The 24,072-nt window shown below is 37.4% G+C and overlaps 1 protein-coding gene across 8 annotated transcripts; it reads right to left on the bottom strand.

Moving 5' to 3' along the window:
• Positions 1–473: 473 nt before the first annotated feature.
• Positions 474–24,020, bottom strand: nsd3 (nuclear receptor binding SET domain protein 3). Of its 8 annotated transcripts, none has more exons than XM_082157066.1 (24): positions 23,664–24,020; positions 23,083–23,126; positions 21,337–22,361; positions 21,044–21,203; positions 19,762–19,916; positions 19,084–19,680; positions 17,762–17,879; positions 17,570–17,661; positions 16,931–16,976; positions 16,666–16,796; positions 16,343–16,468; positions 14,840–14,966; positions 14,424–14,621; positions 14,142–14,321; positions 11,576–11,725; positions 9,136–9,292; positions 7,849–8,051; positions 7,598–7,710; positions 6,981–7,250; positions 5,745–5,861; positions 5,517–5,658; positions 5,333–5,439; positions 4,914–5,118; positions 474–3,753 (listed from the first exon to the last, which is right to left on the bottom strand). In XM_082157066.1, the coding sequence occupies exons 3-24, from the start codon at positions 22,315–22,317 to the stop codon at positions 3,464–3,466; spliced, it is 4,665 nt and encodes a 1,554-aa protein (XP_082013192.1). In that variant the 5' UTR covers positions 22,318–22,361; positions 23,083–23,126; positions 23,664–24,020; the 3' UTR covers positions 474–3,463. The 8 variants fall into 8 exon arrangements, with proteins under 8 accessions (XP_082013192.1, XP_082013189.1, XP_082013191.1 ...); XM_082157063.1 differs by having other exon boundaries at positions 21,337–22,364; XM_082157065.1 differs by lacking the exon at positions 23,083–23,126.
• Between the last annotated feature and the right edge of the window lie 52 nt (positions 24,021–24,072).

Raw genomic sequence — 24,072 nt, forward strand, 5'->3', positions numbered from 1 at the left:
ACTTTTTCTATATCACCTCAATGGCAAAAAGTGTCCTAAATCACCCTGAATTCACCCTATTTCTGAATACTATGCTATACTATATTATACTCCTAAAATATTTTGAACTCAAACTTTTTTAAATATTTATGAAAACATTTCAAATCATGCAAAATCAAAGTCAGCCTTTTGCTATGAACTCAACAATGTTACTATCTTACATGTTAAATAAATGAATGGAAAAATTAGTGATAGAAGTAATATTTAGATAAACGATGATTCGAATGTATTAGTGAATCACGAACGGTCCGAGCGAATCGATTCGCACAAATCAGACATTTCAGTCGTATTTTTAATGAATCATGCGCCCTCTAGAGATCGTCACAGGCATTTAAAAAGCCCCAACCCTCGACAGTTTTTGCACATGCAAATTTCCTCAGCCACTGGCAAATATTTGACGACATATTCATTCAAATGTAGATTCAAAGAAACACTTGAACATTCATTACAGTTTATTGAAGTCAAACCAGGCAAGTCTGAAAACGTTTAAATCTGTGGAATGTCGCTTAAAGTACTCTCAGAATAAATTATGAATTCTGAAGAAATACATCTCAAAAGTTGGTCAAATAAAATACAAGAAAAGAAATGTACAAAATGTTTCTACGTTCACAAACATTCAGAAGCAATATTACAAGCATTCTTATGACACTACAATATAATGACAATGAAGTTGTTGGTTTTTTTTTTCTTTTTTTCGCTTTCAACTATGTACAATTGATCAAGCATCATTCTCTTACACAATGCAATGACATAGGCTACATAACATAGCCAAAGAAATCTCTACATCATTAGAAAACTTGGAGAGGACATACATTCTACCCAAGCCATATCATTTAGGATACGTTTTATTCAGTTGGAGTGTGTAATGTGATTCAATGCGCATGGTGAAAAATATTACAAGAACACTTTACACAAACTCTGTAACTCAGTAGCAAGAATTAGTAAACAGGAATGTGAAATCAGTACACGGAAATCAAAGTGTAAGCTGGTAGGACACCACCTTTAGTAAATTTAGTTAACCAACACAAAGAACATGCTCGGATAGCACAAAATGATAATGACACCTTCAAATACACATAAAAAAAATGTACACAAAGTACAGTGCACTGACACCAAACACTGGAATCAATGGAGGTAATACACTTAACATTTGCTGCGGCAAAATCGATATAGCAACAAATCATCTAGAGTCAGATCAGTTATTGAACCACTGCATAAACAACAAATGTCGCTGAAAAAAAAACTGTCGAAATATCACTGGCAAATTCTAGTGATCATCCATATCCGATTAAACATGTAAAAAAAATAAAAAAGGCCATATAAAGAAATTTAAAATGAGTAAAAATAGTACCAACAATGACCAGGCAAAACATGTGCTTTGCATCCCGCCAACTGCATTTTCTTGATATTTTTAAACATAAGGGCAAATATTGGTATTTTCAGGAACAAAAGTGCCTATGAATTCAAAAAAATAAAAAGTAAGCTATATAAAAATAAATGTAAACTATAAAAATATCGCATATCAGACCATAAACAAGCAAAAGAGACTCAAAATGCCTTTCATGTTTCAAAGACGCAGATGCAAGTAAGAGCACACATTATTTTCAGAAACATACAAATCTCAGTTTGGCAGTCAAATCGTCAGAATTCCTTAAATTTGCCGTCGGATGCAAGGATCCAGTACAGATATCCACCAACAACGCTTCATTTCGAGACCGAAAAACAATAAATACAGAAATGAACAAAAGGCAAAATGGACACGATTCAAGTAAAATGAAACTTGCAGCGCTTTCCCTCCTTTCCATAAAGTGACAAACATACTGGTGGTGCCATCACGTATAATACTTGTACTGTGGTCTATAAAAGCGTTCATGTGAAATGACTAACGAGTAAGTATACAAAGCCCATGTGCCGAAGCCGTCGAGGTCGAGTCTTCATCCGTGCAAACTGTGGCACAGCACGACTGCACAGCTACCAGTAACAAGAGAGTAACAGTTCCACTTTACAGCACAGGCATCAAAGCTATTGAGTTAAGTAGATTCACATCAAGAACAAGTCACAGAGAGGAATTATGCTACACTCTGCCGTAAACCGTACAGCCCTCCCACTACATCCCACGGTTCGGTTTTTAGCAAAGAAGCGCGTGTCGTTACAACCGAACGCAATCGAAGAACGATGCTAAAGAAGATAAACCAAAGTGTGCTGTTAAGGTACGGTTTGATACCTTTGAAATGAGTACAGCAATATACGAGGCGTGAAATACGATCGAAAATAAAAAACAGTAAGTCTGATTATATTTACACTCTGAAACAAATGTAAAAAAAATTGGAAAAAAATTGAAAACAAAACAAAAATCACATTATTTAAAGATTGTACTCACAGTCTCACAACTAGCGCTGCTCGGAAACATATGGGTTCCTCGTATTTGATATTACACACTGGCACCTGTTCAATACTCACAATGGTAAATATCTGTTTAAGACACATGGCAGTGTTGGAGTATATGTGGCTTAACACTACACCATCAAACGTTACCGTTTGGACACGTCGGAACTGATCTTCTCGGGTGACCGATAGTTATTTCTAACACTTATAACTCTGAATTTTTACTCAATGGACCCGAAAGATGAGGGCAATACAGTACCGGCCAAGCAACTATGTCATTTTGCTGACAAAAAGGGCACATATACAACAACACGATTAGTGATATCAAATTGACTAATACAGATGAATAATACTGTACATTGTGAATGGATGTAAACATCGACATAAATATATTAATGATTATATATCTTACAAATCACAAACTCACTGGAATGGGGGAGGGGAGGGGAGGAGAGGGAGGGGGGCAGTTGAACAAACCTCGTATGTCTTTTGAATCGATCTTTTTTTTTCTTTTTCTTTTTCTTGATGTTATCACGACAGGCTCATATTCAGACATGTAGTGAAATCCTACTGGAGAGGGGCGAATGGTTGCGCCCGACACATATTACAACAGTCTTTGCTATTTACATGAGGTACATAAATAAAGTTCTTGGTTTAAAGTGTTTATAGCGTGTTTTTAAAGTACCATAGATGTGGAAACTGACTTTGCCGCTGAAAGGCGTCGCTTAAACCGAGTGCGTTTTTTTGCCGAAACGGAGCACGTCTGAAAAAACAGTGAGAATTAGCTGTGAGCTTTTGCTTATAAAACCAGAAGTGAGTCGCTTATATTGTTATATAAGCCCGTATGAATTTGACATGAGGCCGTAAATTGTGATATGTTTGAAAAATTCATATCAGCTGCTGTAGATTTGGAATGAATCAAACCAGTTTGTCAAGTCCACTTGCTTTAAATGAAAAGTGGACCAGCTAGCTGCATGTATCTACTGTAGTTTGAACTTTCATGTACTTTGAAGTGGCTTTTCTTGGTGCTTTGGCCCATTCACTCTCCCTCTCCCCCCTCGTCGTCGTCCTCGTCCTCCTCGTTGCCGTCGTCCCCTTCCTCTCCGGGTTCCATCAGTTCCTTCTTTACAGCGAGCTGGCTAGTGTTAGCCTGAGGCCCTAAGGGTCTCTGGGGGTCGTGGTTGGAGCAGCAGGGCCGGTTGTCCAGGGCAGACACTGCCAGCTGTCCTCTCTCATGCTCTCGGCAGAAGGAGGCGGGGCAGAAGTGGCAGAAGGAGGCGGCGGCGCGCTGGCACACACTGCACTGATGCCAGGGGCATTCCCATCGCCCTGAGAAAGACAGAAGAAACGCATCAATCGCACAACAGGAAAGCAGCTCAAGGGAACGTTTGCTACTCTCATACTGGAAAATCATTTTCTATTTAATAGATTAATATTGGCAACATCTCCTTCTGATTGAATTGTCTCTCCATCAATTAGGGTTAGAAGAACTGTTGCCAAAAATGCTAGAAACATAATAACTTAAGCATTTGCCTATTTAAATGCAAACACAGTGACTTTTTTGGGCCAGGCAGTGTATTAAATATATATATATATATATAATTTTTTTACAAATATCATGAATTATTAATTCATAAATAAAGTTATAAATTGGGGAGTCACACCACATGACATTTTACAACCTGAACTAATCTTGTTTGTCATAAAAGGTCATATTAACGGCTATTTTCAGAGACTTATTGGCCTTGACACGATCATGAAGGTCTGCAGGGGTCCGCTCTATGATATCATTTCTGGTTTTGTTTTTTACCCCTGCAGATTGGTTTTGGTCAAAATGAAGAAAATATATTTGATAAATAAATGTTACAAATTTCACATATAAAAATATGTTTTGTTAAAAATACACATTTGTCCAAAGAAATAATATTATTAAACAAAACAATTTTCTTTTCTTTAGTAATTTCATGCTTTTCGTGAGAACCCCCCTTTTTTATGACATCAGGACAGTTGTATTATCTTGACTTTTTTTTTTTATTCTCTCTCCAAAAAAGGTTCATTATTAAAAAATCTTTTGTTGTAATAAAAATAGTTAAACTCAAAAATATGATGTTGTACATTTTAAGCATTAATTATAACATCACTACGTTTAAATAATTGTATGCCCCCCCGGAAGTTTGCTGAGGCCCCCTAGTGGGCTCCGCCCCCCTGGTTGAAATTGATCTAGATCAGGTATGGGCGAATTCAGTCCACAGTCCTGCAGACTTTAGCTCCAACCCTAATCAAACACACATGCAAGCTAATCTATGTCTACAGCATTACTAGAAAGCTACAGGCAGAGGAGTTTTATCTATATTTGAGATATTAATGGTATGGAAATCTAAATGTAACAAGAGTCCATCCAGAATGTGGCAGCATTGGTCACCTCAGGAAGCATTACTGTGAAATTCTCACAGTCGACAAGAAGAGCTGAAGTGACGGACAGCACGTACCGTATGGAGGTTTAGTCAGGTTGAGGCAGAGGAGATGGTAGGCCTTCGGGCAATCTTTTTTGTCACACATGACCAGCTCTCCTCCCTCTCCACAGCAGTAGCAGTAATACTCATGGGTCTGTTTGCTCTCCGTCTTCAGTTTGCGCTTCTTGGGCTTGAGTTTAGCATTGCGCACCTTCTCCTCCCTCTCCATAACCACTGCACTCTACAAGAAGTGAAACAAGGTTTAAGATGGACATGATGATGATGATTATGATAGAAAAGGACAAGGAACCAAGAGAAAAACAAACATCAAACTAGAGTTAAATAAAGCGCAAATAAACCTCAGCTATTGGAAACTTCAGAGAATTGTCAATGGTGCAACAGGAAATCGTGGGTAAGCACTGCATGTGTTCCTGTCTAATTCAATTAGGCTTTACCTTGGGCTTGACTCCAAGAAAACCACTGCAGTTCTCGGCCCCGCAGTGGCACGATGTCCTCCCATTACCCAGACAGTCCAGGTTGTAATTAAAGGTCAATTCCGTGTCTGAAGAAAATATGATTGTCAATTAGTTTCTAAAACATTTTGTCACTTTTTCAAAGAAAATACTTAGTATTTCTTACCAGCAGCGATATCACACAAAGTGAAGAGTCCTATCCGCACATCTCCGTTCACGGTCCACTTCTGAGTCTCACAGTTGGGACTGCAGCTGTGGTTCATAAAGCGTGACAAATTCCCTTTGGGTCCAGCATCAATCACTCGATCCTGAGAAACACAGGAGGGCTGACTTTAATACAGCTGAGATGACGTTATAATGTGACATGAACAAAGTGGACATGAAACAGTGGTACCTTTGTGAGGGTCAGCATGTAAAAGTTGGTCACATGATTCTCATTAGCATTTCGTATTCGTTGCTTGCACTCCTCTGAGTCAATCAGTTCCCCGACATACTCCATGACGAAATCCCCCTAAATGACACATAATGAAGTTTAAATATTTCACACTGATTATTTTAGACATTCCACAAAAGTAAGAATACCTGAATTAATTGTTCTACATAAATTAAATTACATCTATTTATTTAATTTATTAGAGACAAAAATAATTCATAATAATAATAATAATGTGATATTTCAAGATATTGGGCTATGTGAAAGAGGTATAAATTTAATTGCAATTTGTTTCTTTTTTCATGTAGCTTTTTTTAGTTCTGAAAAGCAGGCCACCATCTCTAAAATAAATAAATACATAAATAAAAGAGTGTTCTTCTTACATTTACTTAAAGAATACTATAGATACTACTCTCACCAACAGCAATTTCTGACCTATTAAATATTTTTGAGCTGAGCAAAGCAGTGTTATTTTAGTATTTTTACATACTATTACTAATTATTTATTACTATAGTACTGTTTATTAATATTTTGAATTAGCTTTTATTTTTTTATTTTTTTCATTTGAACTTGTTCAATTATTAGTAACTTTGTTTTATGTTTTTGTAATTATTTATTACTATAATTTTTTAAAATATTATTATTATTAAATTAAATTTCTTTCCTGTTAATCATTTTTGTGGTTCAACTTAAAGGTATAGTTCACCCTAAAATGAAAATTCTGTCATCATTTACTCACCCTCAAATTATTCCAAACCTGTATGAATCTTTCTTCAATTGAACACAAAATAAGATATTTTTTAAAAATTCAGTAACCAAACAGTTGACGGACCCCATTGACTTTGATAGTATAGGAAAAAATATATACTATGGAAGTCAATGGGGCCCCATCAACTGTTTGGAAATTCATACAGGTTTGGAACAACTTGAGGGTGAGTAAATGACAGAATTTTTTATATTTTAGCTAGTTGTCAATGCAACATTTCAAACTTTTTATTTATCTAACATTTTATTTGAACTTTATTTTAAATATTTTAATAGTTTTGGTTTATAATAACCCTGGAGCATACCTAGAAATATTTAGTCATTATAGGAATTTATAACGTAAGATTTTATTTATTTCACAGACGTTTCAGATTTGAACTTGTAACTTTCTGAATTAAAGATCCAGGCCATTAGTGCTAGTAGACTCTCACCTTCTTGAGGTCCTGCTTGGTCTTTAGGCCCCACCCTCGGCCGCTGGTCTTAATGACCTCAGTGTCGGGATAGAGGCGTTTGGAGAAGCACTGGTTGTGGCAGTGGTCACCAGCGGGACAGACTTGCGGGTGGCACTCGTACTGCAGCATGCGGTTCAAGCATTGAGAGTCCTGGCTGCACGGACGTTCATCTGAGTGCTTGCAGTTGCAACGTGGGATCTCTGAGAGGTCAGCGACGTGCAACTGCACCTTCCCAACTGGCTTATTGGACTGAGGTAAGAAACAAGGACAAGAATACAGAACTTTAGTTAGTTTTAATACGATTTTTGCTTTTTTTGTACAGTCGCATTGTAGAGTAATTAATATGAAAGATGTATACAAAATGGAGCATGTATTATGGTACCATTTGCCAGTAGAAATGTCAAGCAATAGGTCAGATTATTAGAGATATATAAATACAAATAAAATACAATATTTCTTATAGAGCAAACGGTAACACTTTACAATAAGGTTCCATTAGTTAAGGTTAGGTAACACATTAACTAATATTAACGAACAATGAGCAATACATTTGTTACAGTACAGTACAGTTAGAGGATTTGAACTAGATCCTGTACCTTGATAAGTTTGTACGGTGGGGGTCTGCGAGAGTTGCGCTCCTGTTCGAGGGCCTCCTTGGTTTCTCGCTGTGCTTTTAGTTCCTGGAACCTTTTTCCTGCCTCCTCAAGTGCTTTACACACAAAAAAAAATAAAAATTTAGAAGTCAATTTAGCTTGACATTTATTCAAGTCATCACCTTTACATTCAACATATGGCTAATTAATATAAAAGAATAATAAAACTCCACTGAAATGGTCTAGTATCTCACCTTTTTTAAATGTCTTATTGATGCCAACCTGCCCCTCAGCAAAGTTCTTATCACTCTCAACATATGGGAAAACTCTGCCCTGGTTTATCCAGTAATAGTCATGTGATCCAAAGAAAAAGACTGGAAAGTCGCCAATGTCATGCTTGAGGCTCTGGATGTTGGAGGGAACCAGGCGAGGGTTGCATATCTCAGCGGGCCACCACCTACACATGGTTCAACATCAACATTAAGTCTACAACTCATTCACTGGTCACACAGTTGAAATTCAGACATTATCTTCTTGGAAAACAAAACAAAAATGCTGATGACTCATGTTGCACTCGAAGGCGTGTCCAAATTTTGTCCAATCAAAGCTCAATATAGGGGTGTATGGATGAGTACAGGCAGAGGGACATTCCATTCAACAGGTGCGTCTCAAAAAATGTGAATATCGTGGAAGAGTACATTTTTTTCATAATTTAACTCAAAAAGTGAAACTTTCATATATTCTAGATACATTAAACAAAGTGAAATAATTTGTTTTAATTTAGATGATTATGGCTTACAGCTCATGAAAATAAAAAATCCAGTATGTCAAAATATTAGAATATTTCCTAAGATCAATCAATAAAAAAAAAAGGATTTACGATTAGAAAATAGTTCTGAAGTTCTTAAAAGTACAATATTCATTTATGGACTCAATACTTGGTCTTCAAAATGGTGGCGGTTTAGTTTATGTGGTATGAGTCTAAAATATATTGCATTTTCACTTTTTGAAATAATTGATAATCAAATTTTCTGAGACGCACCTGTAGAACTCTGCCTGTGCTATATTGCCTCTGCAATAGCAAATTTCAATAGCAATATCACAGCTGTGACACAAAAAGTTATTTTAAAAGATAGGTACTGTTTAAAAAGAAAACGGTTATTATCAAGCCATTTTTATGGACCTATTCACATAAATTCTAAATTTTCATAACAAAACACCCATCAAAAATTTCAAAAAATAAAATCGTGGTGAACCAAAGTCAGAAATTGCTTTAGAAGCAGTTTTTATTTATACATTAATTTTTTTTATATATTCTTTAAAAATATATACTTTTTTAAACAAAATCATACATTTAGTTATTATTCATTTAAAATATAAATATCATGCATTTACTATATTCTAGATTATTCAGCATCAAATTTTGTTTGAATATCTTTGGTGCAATTTAAAAAATATTTTTTTTTGTGCCACGAACATGCCTTAAGTTTAGTAAAATACAATGTAGGAGACTGAGACTTTCAACAGTTGAACGGACGTACCTGTAGTTGCCCAGCTTGACCCAGACTATCTGCTTATAGTGAGGCTTCTTTCCCGCTCTGCATTCCCCACACAGCCACGTCCCCTCTGGCATCTCCATGTTCAAGCACTCGGGGTGGAATGAGGCGGGACAGGCCTCACAACACAACAGTCTTCCTCCTTTTTTGACAAGCACACACACGCACATAAACACAGAATCGAATAAACGGGCCCACAGTATCACCACATGCTTGTCCATTCCCAATAAGGCGGTATTCCACAAACCTCATCCATGAGCATGTCAGAATCAGACAGTTATAATTCCTCTGAGATCAACATACGCCTCTGAAGTGCTTCAACGTATACGTTTAGATTCTAAATGCCAATTTGAAGATCAATTTGACAGGCTCAGAAGACAGGGTTTGATGACTAACACCTTTCACCATTGTTAATGTGCTGTTTTTTGTGCCAGGTGATTAAATAAGCAGCCAATAGTGAATGATCATAGGGGGGGAACTATGGGAAACATGCCGTGATGCACACTGACTGATTTGTCCGCATTAACATCACCTGCAGTACACCAGTAGACACAGAGAATGTATTTTGGATGGTGTCATTTAAAATGCTTGGTTTGACTGACAAGAAAAATAGGGCTGATGGACAGCAAAGGAAGGAGCGCATCAGTGAGCGCCCACTTTTCCAGCCGCTTTGGTTCCGGGAGTGTTCTTCCGATTCATTTTCTCCAGAGGGATTTGAAAAAAAAATCTTAAATAAAGAATTCTGAACCTTACTGAACCAAACCAACCAGCTTTAAATGAATCACAACATCATATTCATTTAAGCAAAAAAATCATTTAGAATTTAATTTATCCCATGAATCATCACAAATTACATAGGTAAAATATTTTTAAAAGGTACAATATACATAAACTAATTAAAAGCACTTTTACATTTACATTACTCACCCTGGTGTTGTTCTAATGCAGTATGCCCTTTTTTGCGCCACAAAAGGATAAAAAAATTAATAAATCATGCTCACGCTCGTCCAATCAATGGCAGTGAATAGAGACCAGCATAAAGCTTTTAAAAAGAGATACAAATGTATAACAGAACGGTCCCATGGACACGCGTGTGTCTTATATCCCATATGTGGTATATAATAGGGTTTATGTATTTAACGAAAATCCTAACCTTGGCCATTGGTCTTCTGTGCACGGCTGTGCAACGTGTGCGTTCATGAGATGTTTTGAGATTGTGAGAAATCAAGACTAAGAAAAATGCAACATGAAATACAATCCATGTACTTTCTTCTCTTTCTTCTCATCTGTTGTGTTTGTCGCAACAATAAGTTATGTTCACATCTGTCATTCTGACTCTCATCAGACAAAGAGTTCCAGCTCAGAGATATTCAACTCAGGGAAGAAAGTACACAGATACCTTTTTTTTGTGATTTCCAGGCGTTGTAATTCATGTCACGTTTTTATTCATCTAGATTTCTCACAACTTGTGTGCTTTTCCAGAGTGAGCTGCGGCGCTAATGGAATCTACGAACAAACGCGAGCCAAGGTAAGTATTTCGTTAAATAATACATTAAATTTCAATTTGTTTTTTCGCAAACCCTATCTTACACCCCCAGAACATGAGGGATATACGACACGTGTTGCACGACCATTTTGTGATACTTTTGCATCTTCTTTTAAAAGCTTGATGCTGGTCACCATTCACTGCCATAATATGGACATAATTTTTTTTTTTAAATGTCCCTTTTTGTGGTCCGAAAAAGAAAAAAAGGCATAATGCATTAAAACAACACCAGAGTGAATAAATTATTATACATTTTTTTTAAATGTCAAGTCAAACGGATATCTCACTGACTAGCTTTAACAGAAGCAACATTGGAGCTTAAGATGTAGAAGTTATCTTTAAAAAAATCGATTTCTCTATGGACAAAATGAATGGGATTTTTTTACTTCCGGGACCCTGCTGTTGGCTCTATTAAAATTGCCATCCAAAATATGTTTATGTTCAGAGGGAGGTAGGGTATAATTGTGCTCAAGCAAAACAAGCCAAGCAATTAATGCTAAGCCGAACTGTGTTACGGACTCAGAATAACATGAATTACATGACATATCATAACCTAGTTAAATTCCCAGAAATCTGTTAGAAGCATTTATAGGTAGACAAAGATTTGACTTACGGCGCCTTCTATACCAAAAAATGTTAATTCAAATTAATTTAAAAGGCTGCTATCTGATTTTAAAATAAAGAACTATGAAAATTAAAGATATTTGTTGCTGTGTGTTATTTCAAGCCCACTATGTGCATTAGAAGCAGCGTGATGGTGTAAAATAAAGAGCAATAAAATGGCCCCAAAAAATAAACAAATAAATAAAAAGTAGCAATAAGACAGCTGTGAAAGCATACAGATGGCAAACTACATAAACCAAGAAAACATGATTTTACCTTTCCCAATATTCTTTTTGGTAGCTGACGAAGAAGAAGGAATCATAGGTAATTTCATCAACTCAGCACGATTTGACTCAGTCAGAAGGTAGTGCGACTTAAAGGTATATGAACTTAATATGGTGTCAGTATGGTCGTGCACTAAAAGCCCTACACGAGACAAACAGGAAAAGTCATGAGTAATGAAACTACCCATGATTCCAGAAAACACACATTAGGAAAAAAAAGACACGTGATTAAATAAGTAGTCCTGAAAAGAGAACACAAAAAAGGAGAGTCTAAAGAGGAATACTGCAGTGTTAGAGTGGGAGCTTTAGGGATTAGCTGGATCAAATTTGTTCTGGAAAAACAATTCTTTCTTGCAGTTTTCTGCTTTTAATGCTAGCCAAATGAACAATTCATTCAAATATGTAAATTGAGTTATTTATACATCCTCATGTTGCTCCAAACCTATCTTTCAGTGAATAAAGACTTAAATGTCAGTGTGTTTCGCACAGATATGGCTTCAGCAGACTTAGGCAACATAGGCTACATTTAAACTGTTAGTTATAACATCATTTGTGGGCATCAAGGAGCCGATATCAATATGCGCGTTATTGAAATTGCTTTTGAATGTGCATTCGCTTTATACTTTAGCTTTCAAATTCGCGATAACATGTCCTCTGTGTATAGGGAACGCCAGCACCGACCGCACATTTTAGGCTACAAGATAAGATATTTGTCAGGATGTTGCGCACCAAATCCTCCGCCATCATTCTGTCAGTCATCTATCCTTATTCTCATCACATGATAAGTGAAATCTGACTCCTGTTGCGACTCTGCAGCTCGTGCTGTATGGAGCAGATGCTTTCAGTTTATAATTGTGGAGTTCCTTGTCCAACTGAACCAAATGGTTTTTATTTTTTATTAAAAAAAGCTAAATGAGAGTGGGGGAGGAGTTATGTGTGGCCAAGTTATGTAATCGGTGTACGGCCAAACAACACAGCAGTTGTAACACTGAGTGTAACACAGCAAGCCTAGTTGTGAGTCCTGAAATTTACAGGTGTGAGTTCGCTCAGAATGACCTTGTTACTCCCATAATTAACTGAATTGTGTGTGAAAGTAACCGTATTAAAGACTTAAATACAGAACTGACAACTGCATTTTGTTGCTGTGCAAGCATGGCCATAGAGACTACTTTCATGATATGTTTATGGTACTATTGATTCTTATTTGACCTAAAACTTCAGTCCTCAATTGCAAGTGCATACGGGGAAAAAACAAAAAAACGAGTTTGAAAGAACATGAGGGTGAGTAAATGACAGATTTAACTCATTTAATGACATATTGGTTTTAAAGATCAAATGACATGCAGCTGCTCCCATGCCAACAAAGACAAATTCAGTTTAGCATTACCAATTAGTTCCTGGAGAAATTAGTGTTAGATATCTTCTACAAAAGTGGGAAGGTGTCTGAATCTGATCATTTCAAAACTTGAAGATGCAATCAGTGATTTTCACTAATGTGTATATTCTAAGAAACCAACGCTGAGTGCATTTACATGTGCAACAAAACACTATCCAAGATCAGTGCATTAAAAATACCCATTTACGCATGAAAATCTTGATTATTTTTGGGGGTTTAGGTCTAGGCATATTATAGACGTGTAAGATTGCTGTAAGATTCTTTATTGAACACACTCATTGACATTAACTTCAGAGATATTAACATATTTGGTATCACTCAATATTACCAATTCATTTAAAATTGATTTTTTTAATTAAATTAAACTAGATATAACTTTAGGTCTGATATTAAACATTTAATTTCTAAATGTATAAATATATACACATACATACATATATATATATATATAAAATATTATATATATATATATATATATATATATATATATATATATATATATATATATATATAAAATATTATATATATATATATATATATATATAAATAAATGTATAAAAATTCATTATGAAGGCAATAATCTCTATATCCGTGCATCCCTACTAAAAATTATAGCCATAAGCTAAAGATAGTAAGACAAAACTTTCTGAAAGTGGGAGATTTTTACAATTTTACCATTTACAAAACGAATAAATTAAAAGATGTTCATTAATTGCTCACTGGAATTAGTGATTTTTTTTTGTTCAAAATTAGATATTCAATTTTGATTTCAATCTCAGTCCTTCCCCAGAAGAATCACAGACAATTAAAATGTTACTAATTAGTAGGAAACAAACATGATCTGATGGATCACGAACACACAGTACATCTAACAGTAAAGGATTAGATGACAAGAGAGAAGGTCAGAGGTCACATTAGTGTCCTACTCTTAAAGAGAAGGAACATTGAACACTGCAAAGCATGACACCAGAGAACATTTAAATTCTAATGTGATGTGAAGACTGTTAAAAAGTGTTGCATTCACTAAGTGCACATATGTTTGGACAAGAACTCATTTAAATGTCATTTAAAGTGTGATACAATGAACACACAAATCTAACCAACTCAGTAATTCTGACATTAGCTATTATGCAAGGACTGGAGAATGTCAGGCTAAACGTACCTCGAGCGCAGATGAAACACCAGCCTACGTTTACAGGTGAGGAAAAGTGTCCGTTCTTCCTGGAACTGGAGTGGTTGCTACATATGATGATGTGGGGTGTTATCAACACACTGCCAGCCGCCACACAGCCGTCTCCTGTGTGATACGCCACCGGACAGCGGATACATCGCATCATACGGCCTAAATAAAAAATAAAAACTGAGGCTGGCCGATGTGTCTCTATGTTTCAGAAAAATGCTTCTGTAAAATACAATGAATAAGTTCAATATATCTGTGGTGTACCTTTGCAAGCTTTGTGAAGGTCTCTGTCGAGACAGCATGTGGCACAGCTGTGCTGAGGGCAGCGGAGGCCTCTAGTATCGGTGGTGGTGCCAGTGAACTTGCGGGCACAGGTATCGTGGTAAAAACGGCCACAACCGTTCACCGAACACCGCTTAACATCACCCTCCATGTCCTTGCAGGAGAAACAAGGGTGGGAACCTGGAGAAAGTGACGGCGAAAAAACAGATTAGACTCCGCAAATTATTCAAAAACACTTTTTTTTTCAGTGTTCTACTAAAATTCTAATTCTCAGAAAAAATAAAATGCATGACATAATAATGACCTTTTTGAATCTATACACATTAAGATATTGCATTGCTATAGAGATCTTATTGGTGGGATGTTTAACTGATTACAGCTTCAGATGTATTGCTCACCTGTCTTACACTCTGGACACAGTAGTTCACCCTCTGTTCCACTGTTAGATCCCATACACTCCGGATGAAACAGCCTGTTACAGTCTCCCTCACAGCTCACCAAAGAATCCCCGAATGTTTCACAAACCTGTGAGATCGCACAGAAGAACCACAACAAAAGATTCTTATTACACCTGAAATAAGTCATACAAAATCTGATCTACTATTTTACATTTCTATGAAAGCTTGTAAAATGTACTTAGTTTAAAGAATTTATTTTGCAATTGTTAAATTTAACAATTCAATTGCTAATAGTTTATATCGCTCAACTCTGATTTATTTTTCGTAATTCAGAGTTTGTATTTCACAATGCTGATGTTTCCCTTGCAATTCTGAGTTTAGATCTAAAACTTGGGGTAACACTTTAGTTTAGGGTCTAATTCTCACTATTAACTAGTTGCTTATTAGCATGCATATTACTAGGATGTTGGCTATTTATTAAAGTACATATTAATGCTTTATTCTGCATGGCCATATTCTACATCCCTTAATCCCACCCAATACTTAAACTTAAGTACCTTACTAACTATTAATAAGCAGTAATTAGGAATGTCGTAGTTAATAGTGAGAATTGGACCCTAATCTAAAGTGTGACCAAACTTGTATAACAAACTGCGATAAACTGCAGAATTGCAAGATGTAAACTAACAATTGCGAGACTAAAAAAGTCACAATTACTTAATTTTTATTCCATGGTGAAAACAAGCTTCCATAGGATGCTGATCTGCTGCGACCTCTTATAACCCAAAGCCACATAAAATAGCTGTTGCAAAACCTAGTGATAACATTTTTAGCACCGATAAACAACAGAATGAAGTCATCTTTCAAATAAAGTATCACCTTAAGACATTTTAGATGCGATACAGTGACAGTCAAATAAAATGTAATGTATTGAAGGTAATATCACTGTCATATAATACACTACTGTTCAAAAGTTTGGGGTTAGTCCATTTCTTTTTAAAGAAATTAATCATTTTATTCAGCAAGGATGCATTAAATTGATCAACAGTACAGACATTTCAAATGATTGCTGTTCTTTTGAACTTTCTATTTGAATAATAAAAAAAATAAAAAAAATGCATCGCAGTTTCCACAATAATATTAAGCAGCACAACTGTTTTCAACATTGATAATAATAAGAAATGTTTCTTGAGCATCAAATCAGCATATTAGAATGATTTCTGGAGGATCATGTGACACTGAAGACTGGAGTAATGATGCTGAAAATTCAGCTTTGATCACAGGAATAAATTACATTTTAAAAATATATTAATATAGAAAACAGTTCTATTAAATTGTAACAATATTTCACAATATTACTGTTTTTACTGTATTTTTGGTCAAATAAGTGCAGCCTAGGTGAGCATAAGAGACTTCATTCAAAAATGTAAAGAAAATATATATATTTTTAAAGCCGACCCCAAACTATATATAATTTTATATAAAAATGTTTATAGTGCTCACATGGCAGACTGTGTCCTTTTTTGAGGAATTTCCTCCCTGACGGGACAGGCTGGAGTCCACGGACTGCGCATCAGATCCGTCAGCGTCTACTGTAGTAGGACTGTCCGATCGCTTCCCAAATCCGGTCTACCAGGGATGCAAATGGATGCAAAAATGTGACTTTAAAGCCAGAGCCCATATGTCATTTGGTTACAAAACATGCTAAACATTCAAATGAACAAATCTGTCGTAACAATTGTGTAACCCAAGAAGAACAGTATCACTCAGGTGTCAATCAACAGATCCCGCTAATACAGTGACTGTATTTTTGAGTCTAGTCTGACCTGTGGGTCATTGAGGCCTCTGGAGTCAGAATCAGAAGTATCTCTGTACAGTGAGCTGGCCATCTCCACATCAGTAGACGCTCTGCTGCGTTTCTTCAGTGGTTTACACGAGTCTGAGATCTCGCTGGCACCTACAGGATTGAAGAAATGTTAGTAGTGGGGTATTGATATAAGTGAATTTATAGGCTGATCATTTAAAACATTACATCTAAGAAAACAATTTAGAAAAACTTAAATGTAAAATTCGTCTCGCAGTGTCAAGCACCTTTTTGTGACCCTGTTCTGAAATCCATCTGAGGTGCTGTTTCAGCCTGCAGAATAAAAAAAAAACATTAATTCACTAACCATTATGACCAGGTGCTATCTGTGAAAGTAAATCACTGCTCTGTATTCATTTAATTTAATTGTGCACCTTTTTTGCAAGTTTAGCAAATTACAGATTTTCTTTTAACAAAAGTCAGGGCTGTTTACCAGATGCAATAATGTAGCAAAAATGTAATTCTCTTTAAAAGTGATGTTTGTTTACATTTTCTTTCAGTCATGGCATCAGTAATAATATAGTACAAAATTCTTTCATTATTTTAAGAGCCGATTCAAGTGTCTGGATTGTAGTGGTGGAGTGATGCTGTACACTATGTCAGTCAGACTGTAGTAGTATACTGTATTCTCCATGATTGAGCATTCAGAACTCGCCAGTAAGACGAGGAATTGTTCTGTGCAAATAACGTTCTCCAAAAACATATAATAGATCATTATAAATATATAAATAACAGGTTTGCATCGTCATCTGATTTGGATCATTCCTTTAGTGAAACTACGTAGGTGGTGAAAACAAATAAATGCAGCGGGTTTGTTGGATTCATCGCTTTTAAATAATTTAATAGCACAAATTTATGCGCTCTACCTGTTCTTTCTTCACTTTCTTTTTTGGCACTGGTTCCACACTCTTCTCCGACTCGGAACGGCTTCGCACTGACCGGCGCTGCTGCTTTCTCTCTGGCATCACACACACAGAGGATGTTTTCATAGACCAGACTTATACTAAAAGGACATCTGAATATCTCTGTCAAAGAGAGTTTGTGTGACTCATAAATACCTGTGGATTGCTCTGCTGAAGCGTGCTCAGCGCTCTCCTGGTCACTCCAGCCTGAGGGAGACGCAGCTCGCTCCTCTTCACTGGAACACGTCTCTGCTTCTGCTTTATCACTGGAGCCCTGTTGTGGAATAGATGGAGTTTTGGGGTTTTTTCAACTACCAACGACTGCTTGTCAGAAAAGGTGCAATTTCTTCTCACTCATGAAGAGTGAGCGCAGAGCCATAATTTTGGGTTAGCTAGTTGCAGCTTAGTAATTAACTAAAATTGTAGGCTATAATAGCTTTGCATGTACATTAACAACATTTAAAACAAACTTAATACATTGTACTGGATGAGTAACGCTTCAAAGCAAATTTGGTGACATTTATTCTAGACTAGCTAACCGAAAAGTTATCATCTAGTTAGTATACCCTGTCTTAAATGAGTCAGATGGGCAAGCTAGCTAATATTGGCAAATGCGGGTGCAAAAATATACGTGCAAAACCAACATAACAACAAACGTATACAATTTGGATACTAAGTTGCACTAGTTATTATGCAAATAGCCAGATATATTTACTATAGTATTTTTTATATTTTCAGATTTCATTTGAATTTTAGTTCAATTTTTTGAAATTTTGTTGTGCTGGTGATAATTATTATTTCTATTTAGCAAGCTTTATTTTTATTTCAATTTATTTTAATCATAGTTTATATTTCTCTGAGTTTATTAAGTCAAAGATCTTAATCTTAATATTTATTTTTATTTCAGCTTTATTTTAATAAAAAAAAAAATGTTGGATTGGTTTTAGTTTTAGTTAATAGTAACAACACATCTGCTGTTGAAAAAAATTTAATATTACATGTGAAAAAACATACGGTAACACTTTAGTTTAGGGTCCAATTCTCCAATACTTCTAAAGCACATATTAATGCTTTATTCTGCATGACCATATTCTACATCCCTTAATCCTTCCCAATACCTAAACTTAACAACTACCTTAATAACAATTAATAAGCAGAAATTAGGAGTTTGAGGCAGAAGTTGTAGTTAATAGATAGTTAGTAGTGATATTTGGACCCTAAACTAAAGTGTGACCGAACATATATTTCATTAGACATTTCATATTTTTACTTTATTGCATAGTGGGAGTAACTTGTGGGAAACTATTGTTCAGACTGAAGAAACTGTAGCTATTTAAATTACACATTTTTTAAATTACGTTTCGACGTTTGATTTACACTTTTCTTTATGAAACTGACATGACAGTGATTGATGGTGCCATTATATTATTAACTGTAGTAGAATTCCTCACGTTCCTGAGCATTTTTTCCATTCTTACCTCAGGTGACTGAACCTGATCGCTGGGCCTCTCCTCACTCTCTGTCGTCTTAGGTAAATCCACCTTTTGCTTTGGGAGTTGCCAGTCGCACTTTATGATCTCCACGTTGAGTTTCTTCATGGTTATGGAGAGCGGGAGGAGCTTGCGGGCTGCAGCGGTCCTCCAAGGTGTCCTGACTGGAGGTGGGGAGGGTTCCTGTGGGTGGGGATCTGGTTTTGGTGGGCTACGGGGTTGCTCTTGGTCCATATCATCCTCTCCCTGATTGGGAGATGATGGTTCCCCACTACTATTGATGCTGCACTGCCTCCGCGGCTGCTGCCGACGAGGCACAGGCTCCTCTTTGGCTCCGGCACTGCCTTTAGAGCGTCTTTGCTTGCGTTCAGGCCGGTTTTTACCAGTTGCCCTAGGTAAGGTCACAGTTTCAGATTCAGGTTCAGCAGCAGCAGCAGCACCAGCAGCAGCACCTGGTTCCTTGTCGATGTAGATGAAGGTGTAGGTCTCGTTGCGTTCTTCTCGTGTCATCTGCAGTGCGGCTTCAGCGTGACCCACACCCACTTGCCACTGGGCACGCTCCTTCTGTGACTGAGGCTTCAGCAACTATAAAATAAATAAACCCCAGAATGAGCACTCAGAAATGACCACAGAAAGGAGGGCACCAAATTTAGAGGTATGGGATACCTTTTGTTTCTCCGTTGGGTTGGTTGTCTTCCGGAGTGTTTCTGCTTGCAACTCCTCAAATTGGCTCTCACCCTGGTACACCACAATTCTTTTCGCATGTATCCAGGCCCTCTCAGGGACACTCCCAAAGAATTGCACATGGTATTCCTTAATACCTTTCAGGAACCATGGAAGCAAGATATTAGAAACATAAATTTTAAGCAAGCCAGTAGAATTAGTAACTGAAATGCCCTACATGACTTTTCCCAAATTTCCCGATTTACAGTCTGGAGGAGTTGACACTAGTTGCGAAATTCAGAGCCAGTCTGCAGATTTGAGACAATCAGAGTTGACAGGTTTCACAGAAAATTTTGTAGCGTTTGATGGGCAAATATTTTTTAGGTTCAGTTTCTTGATTTCATAACATGTTCAATATTTTGGGCTGATTTTAGAACATGTATTATTTACATTTGTCATGCATCTCCTAGCAATGAGGCAAATGTTTTTGCATGAGTTTGTTGTTTGGAACGACTTGAAAGTCTGGTAGTGTGTGATCCTCAGTTATTTAGTATATAGACTAACTCACATTGGACCATCATAGGCCAACCAACGGCAACGGACACGTTTGTCGGGTTTAGTTGGATCAATGCGTTATCCCTGTCAGCGTCTGGTGGCATTGGTCAGCTTTTGTGATTTTCAATTAATTCCAGTGGAAGTTGAACGCGAACACACACTCAGCGCACTATTATGAATGCACGTGTGCATTTTACTTTTGAATAATGCCAATTCAGGGGCTGCAGTTGCTTGAATAGTGGGTTCATTATTATTCTTAATGAAAAACACAACAAAACAGTATAATGTGGAAAATCGCTTAAGTAGGCGCTTTTACATTTCGCTTTGAAACCAAATCTTCCGCCTTTGTCTTGTCAGTCAAATGGGCGAAGTGAGGTGAAATCTGACTCCTTCTGCGACTCTCATTCAGCTCACGCTGGATTGGGCACACATGTTCAGTTTTTAATTGTAGTGTCTGTTCTCTAACTGAACTAAATGATTTTTGGTGCCGTGGTGGGCAAGTGATGGTGTTGCGGCTGAACACCGGAAATACCGGCAACACAGACTTTCGCAGCAAGCCTAGTTGGCGCCTGTCGGTGCAGAGTGAATTAGCCTTACGATGGCCAGTTTTTCTATGTAACCATTTTCAAAGTCGGCAAGTGTATGATACAAAGTGTTTTAAAATCTGTTCAGATAGATTTGTGTAGAGTATTCCAAACTTAACAATATGTACTTGTACTAGATAAGTTACCTCTCGTATTAAGACGTATATGAACGTTTGACTGAGGGTCTGATGACACCATGCACGGCCACCAAGGATACGTCCCAACCTTAGCCCACACCAAGTCACCGATCTCATACTCTTGACAAGAACCAGTGCTAGTGATGACCGAAGGAAAGTGCTTTTCGACCTAAACAAGAACACAAGATTGTCTTGGATGAACAAGAACAGTAAGCATCTCATAAAACCAGAGATTCCCAAGTCTTTTTCCACATCTTGCTAAGTGGAAACACCTATAAACATGTCAAAAACATGAAACTTACTTTCTGTTCCTTGGGTTCTGCTTTGGGGCTTTTAAGGGTTGAAGAAGGTTGCTCTTCTCTGAACGCAACATGACCTTCGCTGGGCTGTGCGGGGTTGTGGACAACACTGGACCGTTCTTCCATGCCTTTGCATGGCTGCTGGCTCTCCTCTTCGTGACAAGCACCATGCCTGCTGCTTCTCTTTTTCCTCTTCTCTTTCTTCTGCTCATGTCTTCTCCTTGAAGCCTCGCCAGACTGAAACTCTTGCAACAGGTCCCCACACAGTGAGGACTCGAACAGCTCCCTGCCGTTCTGGTAGGTCTTAATGATCTTTATTTTGATCTCTGGGGAGCTGGTCTTTTTTGGAGTGTTGGTAGATTGCACAGTGGGGTTGGAGACGGTGCTTTCTTGAGGTGACATGAGGGGTGGAGAAGAGGGCAAGAGCAAGGGAGGAGGGGGCGGCAACACGTGAGGCATTAAGTGAGAGACAGGAGGCGGGTGATGATGGTGAGGTAACAGTGGAGGGTTATGTGGGTGATGTTGCTGCTGATGGTGGTGATGATGAGGAGGATGATGAGGCTGGTGATGATGATGGGGATGAGGCGGAGGTGAGATGTGCGTTGGTGGTTTTTCCTGGACCACTGGGGGTCTCAATACTGTGCCCTCACCGAGCAGCAAACCGTGATCGCCATAGTTTCGTATGGCACCGTAGCCATTGGCTGAGCCATTGGGGAACTGAGAGTACAAGGCAAACTTGGCCTGTTGCTCATAGGTACCTACGCCCGTTGGGTAACCGTTTGTAATAACTGGGAGGTCTTCAGCAGGGTAAGAAAAGCCTGACTCCAAAGGAGACTCAAAGTTTTGCTGTCCTCCATCATCTCCTGGGTCACTGATGGCTTCATAGACATCCTCCTGTCTGATGTTGGCGGAGTCAATAAGCTGAGGGGGTTGCTGAATTGTGTTTCCCATGATCCCTTGCATGAAAGAGAAGGAGAAATCCATTGTTCTGCTCCAGCATCCTTAAGTTTCCCTTTTTCTTACAGGGCCTGCTGATATAATGAGGAGAAACAGACAAAATGTGTTTATGACGCATAAAAAACATTTCCTCATCTGATCACATTTGTGAAACATTGCTCCAGGCAATAATGTTTATTAAACTATTTAATACGTTTATTTTGAGACAAAATGGGTCAAGAATTTGTGGTTAATGCTTTGTGAAAAATAAGTCTGAGAGGGTACTAGGCTGCTTCTGCAACGCTGCAATCGCCCTCCCAAGGGATAAAGTTTACTCTAGTATACTCCAAGTTATGCCAACTTTCCCAGAATTTAGAGAGGGAACTTACATTAGAAAGTTTAGATTGAAATCACACAGCCTGTTTGGCATATTTACTTCAAATCAAACATGTCCAATACAATTTTCCTCATACTACATTCCCTCTACTCCCTGTATATTTGTAAACAATGCATTACAACAATATTAATTCATTTAATTTAATTAAATCATCTTTTGAATTTCTCATTCATTTATAAGGTTCTCTCTCTTTAATTAGAAGTACACTATGCCAGCTGGCCAAAAACAATGACCATCAAAACAATGTTTATTTTGTCTATTTTGCTTGTTTTGTCTGCCCAGTATGAACAGAAATAAAACCCGCTTAAGACTTGAATTAATCACATAAACCACATCACTCAATGCCACATAACAATAAAAGACTGTTTCTAAACAAACCAAGCTGTAAAATTGTGTTTCATGTCAAAGAAACAAACCTGCAATGACCAGCAGTTGGCTAACATTAGCCTGCTAGCGTTTTCTGGATAACAAAACAGAGCCGATATAAGCATACTGTTAAATGTATAAACACACACAACTTAGGGTAAATGCTATAATGGGCCACGAATAAACCAAATTAAGTTCTTGTGTAGTTAAAAAAAAACAAATCCTGTTTTCCCAACATCCTTGTTAAGCGGACCCGTGTAATGTCGCTGCATTATATGAAAGGCGGCGTTAGCGGATGTGCTAAACATGGGGAAAACATTAACACACGTACATCTTTGGTTTATCACCGGGGAATATTTTAAACATTCGTTATGATGCAAAATTGTTTGTTAGTAAATTGCATCATGCGGAGAGCCTCAAAAACTGAAGAAGTGAATGCGAACATGCCAACATGGCTGCCCGTGCCCCTTTAAATCAAATTGGCCATATTACATTCCCATCAGGAAAAGGTGCGATGAAAACCATTGCTTTACTGTAACCAAAAGCAGAAATGCATGCAGCGCTTGTTTGGATTCAACGCGATATTATGAAACGAAGCATCGAAACAGCGGTAGAATAAAAGCGTCTGTACCTTCAGCGTGTTCCATTCTAAACAAATACACCAAATAAACTGGATTCCTGCTGCAGTTAACATAAATATATAAACACAAAGACCTATGACTCCACGGGTTTTTTAATCTAATCCGTTGTTTGGAAAGAAATGGGGCTAGATCAGTCGTATGTCGATCCCCATAATAGGATGTGTGGCTGTGGAATCGGGAGAGGCCCCGTTTTTTTTGCGGGATGCTCCTGCAGACCTAGGGAAATTTGGCTCCCATATATTTTATTATAGCCGTCTCCCTCCCTCTAGCTGTAACAAAAGCCCCTCTGCTTGAGGCCTCTGTCTCAGCGCCAAAATAAAATCTCCCCCATTGGCTGTGCAGCAAGATGTGAGGGGCATGTTGGGACGAGTAGTTTTTTTCTTCTTTTTTAAAACCAAA

The sequence above is a fragment of the Leuciscus leuciscus genome (assembly GCF_965113295.1).
Source record: "Leuciscus leuciscus genome assembly, chromosome: 24".
NCBI classification, from domain to species: domain Eukaryota; kingdom Metazoa; phylum Chordata; class Actinopteri; order Cypriniformes; family Leuciscidae; genus Leuciscus; species Leuciscus leuciscus.

Excerpts from the sequence above, each read along its gene's own strand:
- nsd3 (XM_082157065.1), bottom strand. The coding sequence starts at position 22,317 with ATGGATTTCTCCTTCTCTTTCATGCAAGGGATCATGGGAAACACAATT. Across the intron at positions 19,681-19,761 it reads ACCCAACGGAGAAACAAAAG|TTGCTGAAGCCTCAGTCACA; the intron begins GTATCCCATACC and ends TTTATTTTATAG. Across the intron at positions 7,711-7,848 it reads CAATAAGACATTTAAAAAAG|CACTTGAGGAGGCAGGAAAA; the intron begins GTGAGATACTAG and ends TTGTGTGTAAAG.